The following is a 20809-nucleotide window of genomic DNA, read 5'->3' as shown; positions in this document are numbered from 1 at the left end:
TCTTTTCAGGAGGTATCTGAGCAGTCAGTGTCCTAAAAATATCAAATGACCACAAATAGATTAAAAGTTATCAAAGTTTAAGTACAAAACTTAAATCTGGCAAATAAAATTCAGATGATTCCATTGGCTGCCTTTCACAATTACTTTATGTACTATTTAATGTTTCCTCTTCCTCAAGCCTACTATCATGAAGCAAAATAGAAATCCTTTCCACCAGGGGGTTAGAAAGTAGATAATAGCTACTTAGTAAAGATAATGTTGATCCATTAAAATGGGGATTTTTTTTTTCTATAGTCCAGCAGAGAGAAAGAATGGTGCCTTTAAAAGTATTCTAACGATTCCGGGTCTAGCATACTTGGAAAGATTTCAATGTAAATAAGCATTTTATATAAACAGATGGAATCTTTTGTTTCCTCAATAATAGAATCAAGTTCTCTACTTTGTCTTTGTCACAAATTGCTCCCTAGTTTGTTAAGATGCACACTTTATGTATGGTATGATGATCCTGGATTTTGCATTTTGTGCTACCAACTAGCCTGCCTAGCTTTTAGATATTCTCTGGCCTCATGTGTGCTTAGAAAATCTATATTCCAAATATTTTTTGTAGTTTTGTTCTATAAAAATAATATAAAATAAGCACTCTAAGGTTTGTATTATTCTCCTAACTTGGTCTGTAATTTTGCATAAAAGCTTTAAATCCTCTCATAAATTTATTTTTATCTAACAATATGCCCATTCATTTCTAATTTTCTAATTTCTATCTCTTGAAAGCTATAGCATTTTAATTCCTTATAGAAACTAATCAGTCTTTTATCTTTGATGGTGAATTCAGTAAGTTCTTATTTTTTAAATGAAGTTTTTCATGTATATTATTTTATTTTGGTCTATAGTGTGGCTTGATCTAAGAACCCAGTCTACCGTTGAGAGTCTTAGTAAAAGAATTCCAGGAAATAATAACTTTGTCAAGGTAAGAATTTCTTCAAACGTATACTATAAGAATATTTCTGGCCGGGCGCGGTGGCTCAAGCCTGTAATCCCAGCACTTTGGGAGGCCGAGACGGGCGGATCACGAGGTCAGGAGATCGAGACCATCCTGGCTAACACGCTGAAACCCCGTCTCTACTAAAAAATACAAAAAACTAGCTGGGCGTGGTGGCGGGCGCCTGTAGTCCCAGCTACTCGGGAGGCTGAGGCAGGAGAATGGCGTGAACCCGGGAGGCGGAGCTTGCAGTGAGCTGAGATCCGGCCACTGCACTCCAGCCTGGGCGACAGAGCCAGACTCTGTCTCAAAAAAAAAAAAAAAAAAAAAAGAATATTTCTTTTTTTAAAAAAAGGTTGCAGATTTCACTAGAAAGAAGCATCTTATGGTACAATAGTTATTTGATACAATTTATAGAATCTTTTTCCCGGATAATTGAGGCCAACTCAAGTCTTTACCTTCCTGTCTTTCTTGCTCTGTGGTGGATTGGAACAATAATACCACAAAATTGACAGGCTGGAGGAGATTATAATGTGTCCCAGTGGCTTAAGTCATAACTTCCCTAGGGGTGCTTTCTTTTTCTTTTCTTTTTTTTTTTTTTTGAGACAGAGTTTCACTCTTGTTGCCCAGGCTGGAGTGTAATGGCACAATCTCGGCTCACCGCAACCTCCACCTCCTGGGTTCAAGCAATTCTCCTGCCTCAGCCTCCCGAGTAGCTGGGACTACAGGCGCATGCCACCACGCCCAGCTAATTTTTTGTATTTTTAGTAGAGATGTGGTTTCACTGTGTTAGCCAGGATGGTCTCAATCTCCTGACCTCCTGATCTGCCCGCCTCGGCCTCCCAAAGTGCTGGGGGCGGGGTGCTTTCTATAATTGAACTATGCTTTCCAAATCTATCCCTGTTATTTTCTACTGCCCATCAAAGAACGTTCTGGCTGTTTTTGAGGTTTTAAGCATCTGGATTCAGGGAGAGAGAGAAAGTAGAAAACGCTCTAGCTCTTTATTGAACCCCTCTTCCACTTTCTTCATATGAAGAAGGCTAATAAAACTGCCTACTTTTCAGTCCTTATATAGATCCCTCTTCACATAAAGGAAGGGAGAGTGAATTTTTAAAATAGGCAAGGAATTTTTTTTAGCAAGGTCAAGGCCAAGTTCTTCTAGCATCTAAAAGGAAGTTCTCTTTTTCTGTTTTTGTTTTTTGTGTTTTTGTTGTTGTTGTTTATCCCCTTTTTATTTGTCAGTTGGATGCTTGTGTCATTTTCTTCTAAAACTGCTGTTGAAATCCCATTAATTGCAGTAATCTGACCATTCCGTCCCCCCACAATAACTTCAGACTTGTCGTGAATAAATCATTTTCTATTCCGTTCCCTTCATCACCCTGCCCAACCCTCATCCTCACCTCCAGCTGCACTCTGCTTCAAGGGATGCATGTTTTTCTCTCCAATGTCATTTTAGGCAACTTTTACACTTTCTACCCCCATCATGAAAATAAGATATTATGTATTACCTTGCTATTGACTTTGTGAGATCTTCCCAGGTCGTCTTTTGGGATGACCCTTGGTCCTTCAAATTAAATAATATTTCCATAAATTATCTCCTTCCTTTTTTTTTTTTTTTGAGATAGAGTCTCACTCTGTCATCCAGGCTGGAGTGTAGTGGCACAATCTCTGCTCACTGCAACCTCCACCTCCCGGGTTCAAATGATTCTCCTGCCTCAGCCTCCACCGTAGCTGAGATTACAGGCATGCACCACCAAGCCTGGCTAATTTTTCTTCTATTTTTTAGTGGAGACGGGGTTTCACCGTCTTGGCCAGGCTGGCCTCGAACTCCTGACCTCAGGTGATCCGCCCGCCTCAGCCTCCCAAAGTACTGGGATTACAGACGTGAGCCACTGTGCCTGGTCTCTTTTCATTATTTTTGTACATTGATTATTATTATTATTTTTTAAGAAAGCTAGAAAACCTTGAGTTAAGATTTTTAATTTACAGGTTGCATTAGAGTATTAAATATTTTGGTTTGAGTTTTCTTACAAAACCATACTTGTATGAGATAGGAGGGAAAAAGTTATCACTCTCTGTAGTTAGGTGATAAATGAGAATAGGGATGGGGAGGGGAACATAGTTGCATTATTTTTGTGTATGTATTTTCTTAACTAGTTAACTTTAATCAGCCTTTATATATGCATTTAGTGTTTAATATACTAACCACAAATGAGTTGGGTTTGACCCATTCTCAAGGAAGATTGGTAAGCACATGTGTGTTTCATTTTTACCCATTAACCTTTCTTCAGTTCATGTTCCCTCTGTTTAATATATTTGCTAAATTTAGGGAACTGCTGTTTTATATAGAGTAATTCTGTGTTGTTTTATTTATTTTTTATTTATTTTTTTTGAGACAGAATCTCGCTCTGTCATCCAGGCTCGAGTGCAGTGGCGTGATCTTGGCTCACTGCAATCTCTGCCTCCCAGTTTCAATCGATTCTCTTGTCTCACCTTCCCAAGTAGCTGAGATTACAGGTGTGCACTACCATGCCCAGCTAAATTTTTATATTTTTAGTAGAGACGGGGTTTCACCATGTTGGCCAGGTTGGTTTTGAACTCCTGACCTCAAGTGATCCACCCGCCTCAGCCTCCCAAAGTGTTGGGATTACAGGCATGAACCACCATACCTGGCCCTGTGTTGCTTTGATTTGGCATGTCTTTGAGTTCTACTTTAGTGTCTACTAATTTCATGTTATGTTATTTGAACATGTGTGTGTATATATGTAAAATATGTTATTAAGTCTTATTGTTTTAAAAGTTTTCTGGTTATGATCATTAGTTTATGATTTGGTATACTCTCTGATTTTTAATAGTTTAAATACCATTTTTATGGAATATAAAATAAACAGCATAGTTTTGAACTAGGTTATATATACAATACTAATTTATTGCAAAAATCAACATCTGCATTGTCACTATCTAATTACAGGATGTTGTGTCATTTAATTTTTTCTTTACCTTGCTATGTGGATGCCCTTTGAACTGTAAACATGTCACCCTAATCTTTGTTCATGAACATGCTTTCCTGTGCCATGAGACAGGAAAAGTATTTTTATTCATGATACTATGGGATTGCCTTCAGGGTCTTTGAATATTTTGCGATTTGTTGAGTTCTTTGGTTTGGTGGTTTTGTTTTAAACTGTTACACATTTCATTTGCTAACTGAACTTCACAACTGTTTTAGTCCAAGACCGGCCTTCCACTTAGCACTTACTTCAGTGCAGTGAAACTTCGTTGGCTCCTTGACAATGTGAGAAAAGTTCAAAAGGCCGTTGAAGAAAAACGAGCTCTTTTTGGGACTATTGATTCATGGCTTATTTGGGTATGTTTAAATATAATGGATATATGGAGAATTTTTTCAGAAATTTTTCTAGACTGCCTTGCCTATTGTTTTCTACTAGCAGGTCAGACTTTTTAATTAGCAGCATTATGAAGAAAAACCACTCAAGAAGCAGCAGGAGAACATTTCAGCTTCCATTCGAGAAGGATTTTTGCCTACTTCCTCTTTATTTTTTCTTGTTTTATTTCGGTGAAAACGAAGGATAATTACCAAAACTGTATCTCATGTCTATTATCTTTAGGATGAGTAATTTAGGTACCCTTTCTGTATTGTTTGTTATATACTCCTTTCCCACTAGCCATGTCTTAGACAAAATAACTCTTTAGCAGGATAAAATACTTAGAGTACTTTTATGTTTTGCTTTCAACATTACACAACTGTCCCTTGTATAATCAAGCCATAATATGAAACTAAATCATAGTGGACATTTCTATTTAGAATCTCTTTGCCTAAGCTGAACACGCAGCAATCATCAACCTATGGCCAATCTTGTTTCTACTATACTCACATATTCTTTCTCCCCACAGATAATTTTAAAACAAATGCCAGACATTTCATTTTATTTGTAAATATTTCAGTATGTAATGATCTTTTTCAACATTCAAGGAACGTCAAGGAAATATTGTCCCCACTCTCACTTGCCAGATCCACAGAGCAGGTCTTTCAGAACCTGTATCAGAAAGAGGCACATTCTTCACCTCTCCATGTGCTTGGCCAGGGCAGAATGTGCTTTGTGTTCATGGCCAGCCATTTTCACGTGTGTCAGTCACAGTCGAATGAGTACCTTTGACAACTGCATCGACCAGAGTAAGGCAAGATGTGGAAACTGTGAGCTGCAGGAGACTCAAGGGAGCACATTTTGGCTATAACCCACTGGATGCTGTTTATCGACCTTTGTTCCTTTCCTACCTTTTATTGCTTCCATGTAAAGGAAGGCAGCAGTGCCTCCAGTTCAGGCATGTGGGTATACCTGAGAAAGAAAGTTTAAAACTCTCCTTTTAAGATATATGCTTAGGTGAGTGTAGACAGCATAATGCGAATTGTTTAAACAACAGCAAAAACAACAACAAAAAAACAGAGATAACAACAACACAGAATTCTCTAATAATCCTTATGAGGCAAATATTTCAATTTATTTCATCTTGCCAAATTTAATAAGACTCTGAGTTTTCTAAACATAATAGTATGAAAACAAAACTGATTTTTTATTTATCCATCAAGTAACTGGAATTGTGGTAATAAGCTGGCCACTAGCCACATTTGACTATTGAGCACTTGAAACATGATCAAATTGAGGTTTGCTGTAAGCATGGAATATACACCAGATTTCAGAGACTTAGTACAGAAAAAAGAAGGTAAAATGTCTCAATATTTTCACTGATTATATGTTGAAATGATATTTTGGATATATTGGGTTAAATAAAATACACAGTATTAAGATTAATTCTACCTGTTTCTTGTATACTTTCAACATAGCTACTAGAAAATCTAAAATTACATATGTGGCTCACATTTTATTTCTATTGGACACTGCTGTAAACTAGAAAACTAGATAAATGTCATGTTCCATTGTTTTGCTTTATATGCTCTGCTGATTATGACCCTTAACAATATGTAAATTAAATTGCAAATAAGTACAAATTTAACCTGTCTTTTTTATTCTGTCTAGAGTTTGACAGGAGGAGTCAATGGAGGTGTCCACTGTACAGATGTAACAAATGCAAGTAGGACTATGCTTTTCAACATTCATTCTTTGGAATGGGATAAACAGCTCTGCGAGTGAGTTCTGCTTTGTTCTAAATATAGTTTTCCCAATACACTACCTACTTATAACCGAAATCTTACTATTTTCAGATGTCAGTGGAGCACCAAAATTTAACTGTTGATATTTCAACTACAATATGCAAATCTATGTTGTGTGTTTTTTAAAGAGAGACTATTATTGCATATATAATAAACAGGCCAAATTAATTATTCTTCATGGAAGATTAGGTTCCTTTATAAAAGTACTTTGGTTTCTGTGTGCTTTCTAATTTTTATTGATTGACTTGCATAAAGTTGGAATGTTAAATATCTAAGAATACAACTATGTTCTGTTGGCTTATGTATTTATTACTATCTAACTCCATGCTCAAAATCATCCATTTCTAATTGTTATTTACACTTTTTGCATTTAAATACATATATATGTTTCTATATGTCTATTTAAAGCAGTGTTAAATACCCAATCTTATTGTTTTTCAGATTTTTTGGAATTCCAATGGAAATTCTTCCAAATGTCCGGAGTTCTTCTGAGATCTATGGCCTAATGGTAAAAAAACAAAAAACAAAAAACAAAAATAACAAAACAACAACAACAACAAAAAAGTAAAAACCTAATAATTAAAGTTTTTTTTATTAGAAAACACCTTTACTATTCGAAATCTAAAGGTCAACTGTGTTATATTTTGTAACTTAAAAACTTTAAAGCCCTTCTTATCAATGGATTTGCACTTATAAACTTTAATTGGTTTTTCTTTGAGTATTATTATTTTAAAAGAATTAATGCGATACTCTAACTTTAGATGTTGGCATGAGCCAATTTATTCTTTGAATCCAAATAACTGTTTAGTAGTTGTGGTGTCTGCTTTTAATTTAGCGGAGAGACTCTGCATATTTAGTAGTGTTCTTTTTCCCGTTGTATCTTTTTTTATGGCCAAACTATGTTATATATTAGATTCTTTATCTGCCTGAGCAAAATTTAGCAAAGAAACTGAAAGCAAAGAGTCTGTTTCTGATTTGGGATTGCTAATTAAACTAGTTTCTGTAATGGACATTTTTACTTTTGTTTTAATTGAAATCCAGTAAAGACATAGCTTCAGCAAAAAGTGTGCATTAAGAGTCTGTGGTTAAACATCAGGAATGAAAACCTCTAGGAGGATTTGCACTGGTGTTTGAGCACAAAAATCTGGAATTTATGATAATACTCAAGAGTAAGTCCGATAAATTACAAAAAGTATTGCTTAGACATTTCATGAAAGATAAGAGAAACTTCACTTACAAAGTTAATATAGATGAACACTAAGTGCTCTGGATAAAGCTTGAGCAAGAATATTTAACTGTTTCATTTACAATAAAGCTTTTTAAGGCAACATAGAATTTCTTAAGGAGCCATAGTCATTGCTTATCTACAGTAAAAGTGCTTTGATCATTTCATAGCTGTCTGCAAACTGACTTGGGTCAAGGAAAAAGAAACGATGCTTGAGAAATAGTTTCAGAGGATGGTTAGAAAAAAAACGTTGAACTGGCCTAGTTTTCTCTTGCATTTAAAATATTATGCTTCTATCCTTCTTTTTCCCCCTTGCTGACTGTAGAAAATCTCTCATAGCCTGGTGAGTAGGTTGCCCGCCAATTATGTACCCATTCATTTGGAAAAGATACAGTGCACTTCCATTTATTTTTACACAAGCAGAAGTCTATTTACTAAACATATATATCTAGAACTTCCGTGACCTTCAAAATTATTATAAGCTCTAGTCACATTTTAATTTTAAAAAACCTTAATCCTGTTTGTTTTTAAAGAGTAATGTTCTAAAATAAAAGACTAAGGTAGTTTCCTGGAATGAGAGATTCTGATATTCTCATAAAGTACAACTGTGATGTACTTTGGGCTTTACCATAATAGGGCAATTAGATAGATATAGTTTGAAACGTCTATTTTAAATGGCATATTGACCACCTTTCCAGACCAGTTAGTTGGAAATGCACTGTTACTTTTTCTGCATGCTTCGTCAAGGATGCTCCAGGAAGAGCATCAGAGGTCCCTCCCTATGAAGAAAAAAGAGCACTTTACATGCCTGAACACACATAGTAGATCCTGTTGATAGTTTGTTAATTTTGAAAGTATAAGCAAAGACTTCTTATAATATTTAAATATATCAGGATATATAGCCTCTAGGTTTCCTATAGATTCACTTTAAGCCTTTTATGAAATTTACCCTTTACTTAATATCCAGGTTCAGATTTTCAAAGAATATATACAGTAAATAAAAATAGCAGGTTTTGAATTAACTGGAAAACATGAAAGAAATAAAATAATACCAGCTATCTAGAGGACGTTTTCTGTTTTGTAAAGGGTTTCTACGTATATCCTATTATTTCTTCCTTATCGTAGCTATGTGAGGTGGATTCTATTCTTGCCCTCACTTTAATAGACAGGATATCTAAAGCTCCCAGAGCCTGGGAGATTTGCTTATACATGGCAGACCAAGGAGTCAGGTCCAAAGCTTTAGTTTGGTGCTCATCCTGGTACATCACTCCCTACTTCAGGGATTATATATATATATATATAATTTTTTTTTTTTTTTTTTTTTTTTTTTTTGAGACAGAGGCTCACTCTATCACCCAGACTGGAGTGCAATGGCACAATCTTGGCTCACTGCAACCTCTGCCTCCTGGGTTCAAGTGATTCTTCCACCTCAGCCTCTTGAGTAGCTGGGATTACAGGCTCCTGCCATTATGCATGGCTAATTTTGGTATTTTTGTGGAGATGGGGTTTTACCATGTTGGCCAGGCTGGTCTTGAACTCCTGACCTGAGGTGATCCTCCCACCTCGGCCTCCCAAAGTGCTGGGATTACAGGCATGAGGCACAGTGCCCGGCCAGGGATTCTATTTCTTAGTTCTCCTAATTCCTTAATATCATTAAATATTGCCTTAAGTTAGTATGTCTTTTTTTAAAATTAAGGTTGTAAAGTCTACAGTCAGCCACTTAAATCTCATTTTTCTTCCTAGAATGCTGGCCATCATGATCAAAATAAAAACCAGTATTTGTGACATAAATTAACTGTTGCTTATCTAAATTTGAAGAAAGATGTTTGCTATGAACAAATAATATCCAATACCTGAACACTCTTGTGTTTAGAGCAGCTTGAGTAGAAAGAAAAGTTGCTAAAATATGGCCTTGCAAAATAAATATGTTTCATACTGGTTTGATAGCTATTGCAAGAATATATTAGTCATTTCATTTCTTAATAATGGCAATAATAGCAAAGCACTAATGAACTTGAGCAACCACATAGCCCAATCTCCATTTTGTAGAGAAATAATGTGATGTATTGAGAGGTTTCAGCAGCCTGCTAGTGGATTAATACTAACTAACTAACCAAGAGTAGAGCCCTCATTTACTGGCTCCCCGTCTAACGTTTTACGTTTATTCTCCAGTGCCACATCTCTTCCTGTCATTCTAGGAATACTTGTAGTATCTGTCTCTGTATCATTCATTTAGTTGAAATACTTTCTTTGTCTTGTCTGCCCACATCCTCTGGCACATCGCTACTTGTGTTCACTCTTGTTGCAGTTATGTTAGTAGAGCCAAAATTTTGTGACTATTCATAATCCTTTTTTTAAATTTTATTAGAAAGCTGGGGCCTTGGAAGGTGTGCCAATATCTGGGGTAAGTTTCATCACCAAGTATCCTCCCATCCCCACCCTTTTCCATGTCAAGGCTTTCCTCCTCTTAGTTCATCAGTCTGCCCCTTTTTAACCTAGGGAAAACAAGTGAAAGTCACAAAATTGGCTAATTCTTGTTCTTATGTGATGTACTGTAGGCCATTGAGAATCTTTTGAATACATTAATTTTAACTCTCCCTTCCCATACCTATTCTCTTATATATTAACAAATGGTATTACCAAATGGGGAAAATGGCCAAATGGAGAAAATTCAAAGTAATGTAGACAGTTCATTCTTTGATAAATAAAAAATGAAAAATAAATCCTATGGCTCTTCTAAAAAGGAAATTAATACTATTGTATTAGTCAGTGTTCTTTATTGTCATTTGTACTTTCAGTGTTTAGGGGACCAGTCTGCTGCATTGGTGGGACAAATGTGCTTCCAGATTGGACAAGCCAAAAATACGTGAGTTTAAGAAACAGACTTAAAAACCAGTACTGTTTTGTTTTTTCTACTTGGTGCTTTGAATAAGGAATATGGATCTTATAAAGACCTTAATTTGTAGGCCGGGCACTGTGGCTCACGCCTGTAATCCCAGCACTTTGGGTAGCCAAGGCAGGTGGATCACCTGATGTCGGGAGTTCAAGACCAGCCTGACCAACATGGAGAAACCCCGTCTCTACTAAAAGTACAAAATTAGCCGGGCGTGGTGGCACATGCCTGTAATCCCAGCTACTCAGGAGGCTGAGGCAGGAGAATCGCTTGAACTTGGGAGGTGGAGGTTGCAGTGAGCCGAGATCGCGCTATCGTACTTCAGCCTGGGCAACAAGAGCGAAACTCCGTCTCAAGAAAATAAAAATAAAAATAAATAAATAAATAAATAAATAATATTACCTTCAAATAAGTATAGTGATTGGTGGAACAGAAAGAAAGTGCCAGCTTCAGACTCAGAAGGCGTGGCCCAAAGTGCTGGGATTACAGGTATGAGCCACCGCTCCCAGCCAACGTAATCTTTTAAATATTAAAAAAGCTACCTGCCAAGTATATGTATTCATGAACAAAAATGAATATGCCTCAAAAGCTGAAATGATAGTGACAATTATAACACAAGCTCAGCCAATGGCTATTGTGTTACCTATAATGTTTCATGTGTTTTAAACACATGATATCATTTAATCCACATATAGATCCTATTCTTCCCATTTTATACATCAGGAAACTGAGAATTAAAGAAAATGATTTATGCAACAGCACACAACTAGTAAGTGGGAGATGTAATATTTGCACTCAGATCCATCTCATTCCTTAGCCAGGGTTCTTAACCTGTGTACTATACTACCTCCTGTATGGAAAAGATTTCTATACGACTGGCAAGAGGCTACATTTAATTGTTCTCTTCTTGAGGATTTCCTAATTATCTCATCGATTTTAACTTCAGTGGTTAAGTTCTTCCTTTGTGAATAATGGAATGTGTAACATTTCTAGATTAAACGTTCTTGTAATCTAGCAGGGTCAGCGGTTCTTATGCAAGAGTGTGACATTATTTGTGTGAGAATTTTTTTGTTGTTGTTGAGACGGAGTCTCGCTCTGTCGCCCAGGCTGGAGTGTAGTGGCGCGATCTCGGCTCACTGCAAGCTGCGCCTCCCGGGTTTACGCCATTCTCCTGCCTCAGCCTCCCGAGTAGCTGGGACTACAGGCGCCCACCACCACGCCTGGCTAGTTTTTTGTATTTTTTTTAGTAGAGACGGGGTTTCACTGTGTTAGCCAGGATGGTCTCGATCTCCTGACCTCGTGATCCGCCCGTCTCGGCCTCCCAAAGTGCTGGGATTACAGGCTTGAGCCACCGCGCCCGGCCTGTGTGAGAAGTTTTTGAGGAGGAGGGATGTGGGAATTCTTTGCAGGTCATGGTAATCTGAGATTACATGACCAAGAGCATTTGAGTCAGCCTGAGTCTGGAAACATTCTTGGAATCTGGGTTCCAGGCAGCTGAATCAAGAGTCAAGAGAAATAAGGTAGAAAACTAGGTTATTTTTCTCTTTCTTTCCTCCTCTGCCAGGAACACTATTGCTAGTAAATCAAATGTTATCTATATTTTAGGTGCCTAGCATGGTACAATCAGCCCTCTGTATCTGCAGGTTCCATATCTGTGGATTAAAAATATTCAGGAAAAAAACCCATAAAAAATAACAATGCAACAGAGAAATACAAATTTTAAAATACAGTATAACAACTATTTACACAGCATTTACATTGTGTTAGGTATTATAAATAATCTAGAAATGATTTAAAACATACAGGAGAAGGATGTATGTAGGTTACATGCAAATATGACACAATTTTATCCACAGTACTTGAACATCCTTGGATTTTAGTATCTGTTGGGGCGGTAGGGGCCCCTGGAACCAATCAATGCCCTCCGCCCCAGATACCAAGGGATGACTGTATGTAGCATATGGTAGGTACCCAATACAGTAGCCTGCTTTTCCTCTTCTCTTTACTCCCCTCCCCGCTAGCATTATCAGCCAAGTCCTTAAGTGATGAATTTAAGTTAGGGAGGACTTGTTTGAGTACCTCTGTAGCTACTACAGATTGGAAGAGGGAAATAACAAATTATAAGATCTTTGATCTCATATTTATCTCCCTGAGGGAAAAGAACACAAATATGCAGTTAATCATGTATAAATCAGAACTTATGTGCCATGAGAAACTTTGAAGCAAAGCTGTTGGGTTTCAATGGGAGGAAACAAAAATTACAAAAGATTATCTTAGTAATGAGATGCTTTGAAAAATGAGCAGTATTGGAGGGTACAGGGAACATGGAACAAAGATACGTATGGGGAAATAGAAGACTTTGTTTAGAGAATATAGAGAACATTAGAGTAGGGAAGTGACAAAAAATATAAAGCTAGGATCATGTTGTGAAGCCCGATATTTCAGGCTAAGGAGCTTTTCTTGGTAGGCAGTAGGAAACTTTTGAAGGCTTATGAGCCGGTGTTCAGAGATGACTGGAGTTGTCAGTAGCAGTCTTGGGTGAAAGTGAGGAAAGACTAGAGGCCAAGACGCCATGGAGGAAGCCACTATAGTGTCCTGGTAATGAGCACATGGGCTCAGAAGGATGGAGACAGAGGGAGGCCATGAGTGAATGTGCATGGCACTGTAGAGGAGAAAGGGAGGGGAAGTAGGTATGTCATCTAGGTACGTGGACCCTGTGGTTAGGCTTAGGCAAAGTGGAAAGGGTCCGAGTAGAAGAATTTCAGTTCAGAGCATGTTTGTGGTGCTGGCACACTGTATGTTGCACACATTTGGAAATGTGGAATAAGTTCTGTATAGAAATAGAAATTTTTGGCTAGGCGCAGTGGCTCATACCTGTAATTCCAGCACTTTGGGAGGCCAAGGCAGGTGGATCACTTGAGGTGAGGAGTTTGAGACCAGACTGGCCATCATGGCAGAACCCCGTCTCTACTAAAAATACTTGTAATCCCAGCTACTCAGAAGGCTGAGGCATGAGAATTGCTTGAACCTGGGAGGCAGAGGCTGCAGTGAGCTGAGATTGCATCACTGCATTCCAACCTGGGTGACAAAGTGAGACTGCCTCAAAAAAAAAAAAAAAAAAAAGATGGAAAATTTGGAATTTCCCTAGATAGAGGGGATTTTGAAGCAGTAGAAGTAGAAGAAATTACCAAGAAAAAATACACAAGTAGAGAAGATATTTACATAAGTAGAAGTAGCAGGCACTGGGATAGAGAAGTCAGAAAAACATTGCAGTTATTCATTTTTTGTTATATATATCTATATCTATCGATAGATATAGATATATCTATATCTATAGATAGATATAGATATATCTATATCTATAGATAGATATAGATATATCTATCTATCTATCTATAGATATATATAGATATCTATATATAGATTACAAATATATATATATATATAAGATAGGATCTTGCTCTGTCACCTAGGCTGGAGTGCAGTAGTGAGATCTCAGCGTACTGCAGGCTTGACCTCCTGGGCTCAAGTAATCCTCTCCCCCTCAGCCTCCTGAGTAGCTGGTACTACAGGTGCATGCCACCATATTTAGCTAATTTTTAAATTTTTTGTAGAGATGGGGTCTTACTATATTGCCTAGGTTGTGTCAACTTCCTGGGCTCAAGCAATCCTCCTGCCTCAGCCTTCCAAACTACTGGGATTATAGGCATGAGCCACTGCACCTAGCCTGAAGTTATTCATTAGTGTGGAAATCCAGGGTGGAGATATTTATGAGGGAGGCATGGTCAGTAGCACAAAACATTATTAAGAGGTCATAGAGGCTGAGTACCAAGAATGGACCATTATACATAGAAATTAGGTCTTCATTTGGTGACTTTTTTTTTTTTTTTTTGAGATGGAGTCTCTCTCTGTCACCAGGCTGGAGTGCAGTGGCGTGATCTCGGCTCACTGCAACTTCAGCCTCCCAGCTTCAAGTGATTCTCCTGCCTCAGCCTCCCAAGTAGCTAGGACTACAGGTGCGTGCCACTACACCCAGCTAATTTTTGTATTTTTAATAGAGACAGGGTTTCGCCATGTTGGCCAGGATGGTCTTGATCTCTTGACCTTGTGATCTGCCCACCTTGGCCTCCCAAAGTGCTGGGATTACAGGTGTGAGCCACCACGCCTGGCCATTTGGTGACTTTCAAGAGTGAAGTTTTACTAGAATGCTCAAGATAGAAGCCTGATTGCAAATGGTCAAAAGAGATGTAAGCAGGTAGGAAATTGAAGATATGTGCTTTGCAAAAATACAACCATCTAGGAATGGTGAGAGAAGGACATGGTTTGTGAGGTTAACAGGATTATGTAACATTTTGGGAATTTTGTTTGATTTTCTTTGTAAGTTATGGTAAGATCAGAGAATGTTTCTTTGGAGTCTGAGCAGAGAACAGATGAAAGTTGTAAAATAAATGGGGTATAAGTGATGGGCAAGACCAAATAAGAGGTTAGAGAGACTGGGATTGAAAATTTAGTTAATTTCTCCCAACCTCAGCGGAGAGAAAATGACAGTCCACTCAGAATTCAATGAAAAGCCCATCTCTGTTTCAGAGTGGGGGAAGAAATTATGGGTGATTCTAATTTTTCTTTCAGCTTAGCTGTATTTTCCAATTTTTCTAGAATGTTAAAAAGAATTGATTATTTGAACATTAAATTTTATTTTTCTGAAAGAGCACCTAAGATAGCTGTCTCATTTGTCCAGGAGTGCTGATTGAGTGTGACAAAGTTTTTACCTCCCTCATAGCTTCCTCCAGGGTCAACCCCCTGCCCCTGTGTGCCATCTTTGTCACACCTCTTTGGGCTGCTCAGTCCTGATCTGATAGTCATGAAGGAGAGCAAGCAACCTTTACCTTTGCAGAAGCTGGAAAAGTGAGACATCTTTCTGGGATGTTTGAACAAAGTACAGTGTTCTGTGAGTACAATGTACAGTGAGGAAAGCGAGGTAGATCACGTAAATGCTGAAAGCTCCATATGTGCTTGATGACTGGGAAGAAAGAACAATAAAATTTAAGAGGAAAATACTTGCATGTGTACTGCTTTAAAAGCTGTGGCCTAAATATAGCAAGGAAGTCTCTTCATATTTGCTAATACTCATTAATTGCTTATTAAGTATACTCACTTAAGAATTCACTTTTATGGCCGGGCGCGGTGGCTCAAGCCTGTAATCCCAGCACTTTGGGAAGCCGAGACGGGTGGATCACAAGGTCAGGAGATCGAGACCATCCTGGCTAACACGGTGAAACCCCGTCTCTACTAAAAAATACAAAAAACTAGCCGGGCGACATGGCGGGCGCTTGTAGTCCCAGCTACTCAGGAGGCTGAGGCAGGAGAATGGCGTAAACCTGGGAGGTGGGGCTTGCAGTGAGCTGAGATCCGGCCACTGCACTCCAGCCTGGGTGACAGAGCAAGACTCCGTCTCAAAAAAAAAAAAAAAAAAAAAAAAAAGAATTCACTTTTATTAAGTGCCTTGAGTCTTCTCATCAATTTTGCACTAAGACACATATGCAACTGTTCAGTATAGTGTTTATATGAATGCTAAATTGGTACAGAGTTCTCCTTTAAAAAGCATGAAATAGATAATTAACCTCCATTTTTATGAGTATTTATCACAGTAGATTAACTTGAAATATATAGCTTTTTCAGTGTGTGGCAATAAAATGGTATAGTGATTTTGTGTTTTAGTTTGTAAATGTGTTACCTGTACCTAGTGTTATTTGACAAGTGTCTTTACAAAATTAGATATTAGTCCCATGCTCCTTGAATTTGTCACCTGCTCATGAAGCAGGCCAAGAATATATTTGGATGAGAGGATATAGACTATCATAGGCTAATCCTTATTCAGAACAATGGTACCTGGAAAAATGTCAGAAAACAATTTCCCTTGGTTTTGTGTTTGTTGCACAATCAAAATGCAGCTGACGGGATCTTTTGAATTAGTGCTGACTGGTAGTAGCTTCTTCTGGGATCCTTCTGCCAGCTCCTGGACTGAGTGCTGTCCCATCTTTCAATTGCTGGAATGTCACCAACACAGTCAGAACCCTGGTGGTGCAGGGCACAGCAGCAAGGCCCACGGGGAGGGAATGCCCAGCTTGGGCAGAGCCAAGCAAGGGTGACTGTAGCAACCTTGTTACCCCAACTCAGCTTAACTGTTCCTCTGTGACTCTTATTGGTATCACTTTGGGCCACTTATCTGCCTGGCACAAGTCAAAACTACCTATTAATGTCCAAGGGCCAGACTTGCTGCAGAGTCCAAAGTTTATATTGATAAGGCTGCCACAAAATAAATTTAGTTCTTCTGTAACAGCCATGTTACATTCTGGCTCTGATTATCAAAGGTAGACCTTAAATTGCCTTCCCTTCCATGCCACTCTTGTCCTAGCTTTCCAACTACACCCTCCCACACTCTGTATCCAGCCTCCCTACGCTGCCTGAAGATAGTGGTGTTTCTCGGTTTATGACTGTATTAATGATAGAGCTAAGCTGGCTGTTAGTTATGATGCTTCACTCCACATGGATTAGTAGTAACATAACTATGACACAACTTAGAATTTATTGTAATTCAATGGTATTTATTAAACACAGCCCTGGCCTAGGACTGACTAAACACTAAATACTATATCTGCATTTTTCTATTAAGATTGTACTGGCCAGGCACAGTGGCTTCCATCTGTAATCCCAGCACTTTGGGAGGCCGAGGGGGGTGGATCACAAGATCAGGAGATCAAGACCATCGTGACTAACATGGTGAAACCCCGTCTCTACTAAAAATAGAAAAAATTAACTGGGCGTGGTGACACATGCCTGTAGTCCCAGCTGCTTGGGAGGCTGAGGCAGGAGAATCACTTGAACTCGGGAGGCGGAGGTTGCAATGAGCCAAGATTGTGCAACTGCACTCCAGCCTGGGCAACAGAGCGAGACTCCATCTCAAAAAAAAAAAAAAAGGTTGCTCTAAGTACATTTTCTTCTAGGCTGATTTCTAAAACATTCCATGAAGATATATGATTTTTGTTAACTTTAGGAACTTTTATAAAACTATAATATAATGACTTTTTTGGACTAAATTATATGTCAGTTTTGATCATTTGTATTATTAATGTTTCATTATTTGCTTTGAATAAAATTGTCTTACTATTCATTCTCCCTTCAACTCTAGGTATGGAACAGGATGTTTCTTACTATGTAATACAGGCCATAAGGTTGGTTCTTTAAATTAAAAAATTGATAAAAGTCTTTAAGTTCATATAAATAATGCTTGAACATAATTTGCTATTAAATTACTTTTAGTCTTTAGCTTTTACTTAATCTTTATCAGGGTTTAATTTAGAGCTCAATACAAAATTTGAATGGTTCTAATAAGAACCATTTTAGGCTTTTTGAATTTTATATGTGTGTTTTTAATTGTGTTGGTGGGAAATCTAGACTGAGACCTCATCAAATTCTTAATGCAAATCTAATTTGAAACAAGGAATAAACTTTTTATACAGCTGAAATGTGTTCTTAATTCTGATCATTTTGACTATATTTATTTTTAAAAATTGGTTTATTGATTGCATTATTTTGTATCTATGTTATTATAACTTTAAAAAAATGTTCTCATGTTATCTTTTCATTTTCCACTACTGAAATCTTTTTTTTTTTTTTTTTCTTTCCTACAGTGTGTATTTTCTGATCATGGCCTTCTTACCACAGTGGCTTACAAACTTGGCAGAGACAAACCAGTATATTATGCTTTGGAAGTAAGTTCTTTTTAATCAATATGGATAATATGACAAACATTCAAAGCTAATAAAAATTACAGTGTTTTCTAACACTTTTCTGGTAAATCTTAATACAGAGGACTCAAAAAGTTCTGCTTTCTTGGCATTTGATTGAGTTGAAGGAACCTGAGACTGACCTGGGAGTCAGGACTCACAGGAGACCTTGATTAGATTGGTTCCTCAGTTCTTAGGCCAATTAATTGTGTCACCTTAGGCATATTACTTGACAGCTCTACAATGTAAGGTTTTTTTTTTTTCAATCTCTAAAGTTTAATTGGATTAACGTGCTAACATTTCTTTCATCTTGAAAATTCTTTGTTTTTATAAATAAAATGCTCCAGTGTTCCAAAGAGAACCCTGGGCACAAAAAAGCAGAATAACTCTTTTCACTTGTCTCCTCATAAAAATAAATTTTGTGTAACATTTTGATATAGAAAAGAAAGTGAGGAGATTTATGCCACTTATCACTGGAAACATTTGTTTCAAACATGTTTGTATGTTATAGTAGGAATATGCCAGCCTAAGCCTGTAGGATATGGTAAGTTTGTGTTAGAAACGTTTATTTATAAAGTCAAAGAAATAGTATTCTTTTTGTAAAATTAGATACATTTCTTATAAGCATTTCTATATAATTAATTTTGAAATGGCTACCTTATAATGCACAAGTATACACGTGATCTGCAAACTTATTGAGGCTCATTTTTTGGAGTGTCTGATAATAATTTGGTCACAAGTTAAAGACTTCTAGTTAGAGTTAAAACATTTTATTAGTCATTATGCCTAGCACATGAAGAATATTAGTTTATTTCTATTTTTCTCCCTTCTCCAACCCATAAACACTATGATATCTACCCCCAGCTCCTTTTCTATGGATGGAAGCATTTGTGAAAACTTAGTCTGTATATTAAAGATATCTTAACACTTCTCAGAACTTAAAATCCTACAAGCCCTCTCCCTTTCTACTTTCCATCTGTGGAGAGTGCATAGCACAACAATAGGCACATAGAATATGCACTTGATAAGTGTTACCTATAATATGATAAGAAGAATATGATTCTGCCTTTTTTCTTCTTGCATAGGAGACAATTAGTGCTTTAGAATTACAGGTGCCTTAGACCTGGGACAGGCCTCAGGGACAGGGGTCACCGGATCTTAACTCCCCTCCCAATATGAAAAGCCTTCTCCTGTCTCCTTTACCAGTCCTTTACCAGTAGCCATCCAGCTTCTATCTGAAGACAGCACCCAAAGTTGCTTCTTAATAACACCTCTAGCATTGGACCTGCATTGGTTGTCAAAAGCGTTCCAACATTAGAGGCTGCAGTCAGTTTCTCTGGGTCTTCCTCCTGCAGGATAAACTGACCCAATGCCTTGATCTCACATGGTTTATGGATGCTTTATAGTTCTGAGCTCCCTTCATTGGGTACATTGCAATTCATGTCATCCAGAATGGAATATAATATTCTACATCTAATCTGACCTGTACTCAATCAATAGGGTGATTTGTGCCTCTCCTACCATAAGCACTACTTTTGCTTTTCTAGCCTGAGAGTTCATTAATTTAGACTAATAACCCCTTCATATTATTGGCCCTGGGAGCATATGCTAAAAAACCTAGCTTGTTTTCAAATGAATCATTGTCAAACCAAGTCTGCTTCGTTCTGTATTTGTGTAGTTTTTTTGTTAAATCTAAATTCAGGTCTTTGTTTCTTCCTGTTTAATTTCATAATAGTGATTTTAGCCTATTCCTATATAGTCTGAATTCGTTTTCATTCTTTACTGTTACTCTTTCAGTTTTGTCTCATCTAGAGATTTAACAGGCGTATGCTTTATGATTTTGTTTCAATTTATGTAATGCTTTTAGATGCTTAGAATTGTAAAAGCTGACAGAGACACTAGATCATATGACAATATACTTAGTTACACCCTCCTATCCCCATGTTTTACACATGAGGAAACTGAGATTAGAAAAGTGAAATTGGAGTCCCTTGGCCAAGTAACTTTTGACAACAGTAAGTAGCAGATCCAGGATGCACATCCAGATGCTTGGACATCAAAACCTTGATGCCTAGGCCACCCTGCTGTACCATTTCCTTCCTTGTAAGTCTGGAAGTTCTGGGCTCCAGTCTACCAAGCCCAGTATTGTCCCTACATCTAGCTTATGTCCCTTCCTTCATCTGCTAACCTAGCAGTCTCAGCAACAACAACAGCACACATACGCATACTAATGTTAAAGGTGTAGTTAGAATTTTTTTCTTTATGTTTTCTTACCTTTTTTTTTTTTTTTTTTTTACAATTAACAAACATTTAAAAAAATTAAATTAAACCAAACCAAAAAACAAGGGTGGGGAATAATGCTAGATTGGTAAGACTTTTTATCAGTAAACTCATGCTAATTTCACTTGGTCATACTAATTCCTTTTTTTGTAAATGCTTACGAAGTATATATTTAATAATATTGTCTTTCATTTGATCGACTGTTGTTAGGCTTAGAAGTTGGAGATAGGAACATTTTAGTCTTTATGCTCTTTAAAACCTGAGACTATAGCTACCCATCTTCAGTCTTTTAGTCTTTTTTCATTCTTCCTCTGCTGATTTGGGAGGAATAAGAAGCATTTCTATATTTTTATTTTGGTGATTTTTTTTTTCTTTTGTGTATACCCTTAGATTTTTAAGACATTGTTTAACCATATGTTTTTCTAAGCGTGTATGTCATTGTTTGATATTTTTAATCTCC

At 37.3% G+C, this 20809-nt stretch overlaps 1 protein-coding gene across 4 annotated transcripts in view; it reads left to right on the top strand.

Moving 5' to 3' along the window:
- GK (glycerol kinase) overlaps positions 1-20809 on the top strand; it is a 79157-nt gene that overhangs the window by 36717 nt on the left and 21631 nt on the right. For 3 of the 4 annotated variants that reach the window (XM_007991356.3, XM_007991352.3, XM_073013827.1), the window contains 9 exons: positions 891-967; positions 4206-4343; positions 6031-6140; positions 6606-6672; positions 7715-7732; positions 9758-9793; positions 10188-10255; positions 17472-17514; positions 17974-18054. In XM_007991356.3, the coding sequence (XP_007989547.1) occupies positions 891-967; positions 4206-4343; positions 6031-6140; positions 6606-6672; positions 7715-7732; positions 9758-9793; positions 10188-10255; positions 17472-17514; positions 17974-18054 (638 nt within the window). The remainder of the gene's footprint in view (positions 1-890; positions 968-4205; positions 4344-6030; positions 6141-6605; positions 6673-7714; positions 7733-9757; positions 9794-10187; positions 10256-17471; positions 17515-17973; positions 18055-20809) is intronic. The other variant, XM_007991355.3, reaches the window with a different exon arrangement.

Source organism: Chlorocebus sabaeus, chromosome X (assembly GCF_047675955.1).
Source record: "Chlorocebus sabaeus isolate Y175 chromosome X, mChlSab1.0.hap1, whole genome shotgun sequence".
Classification (NCBI taxonomy): Eukaryota; Metazoa; Chordata; class Mammalia; order Primates; family Cercopithecidae; genus Chlorocebus; species Chlorocebus sabaeus.
The sequence above is the reverse complement of the archived record's forward strand: the minus strand, read 5'-3'. Positions and strand labels throughout refer to the sequence as shown.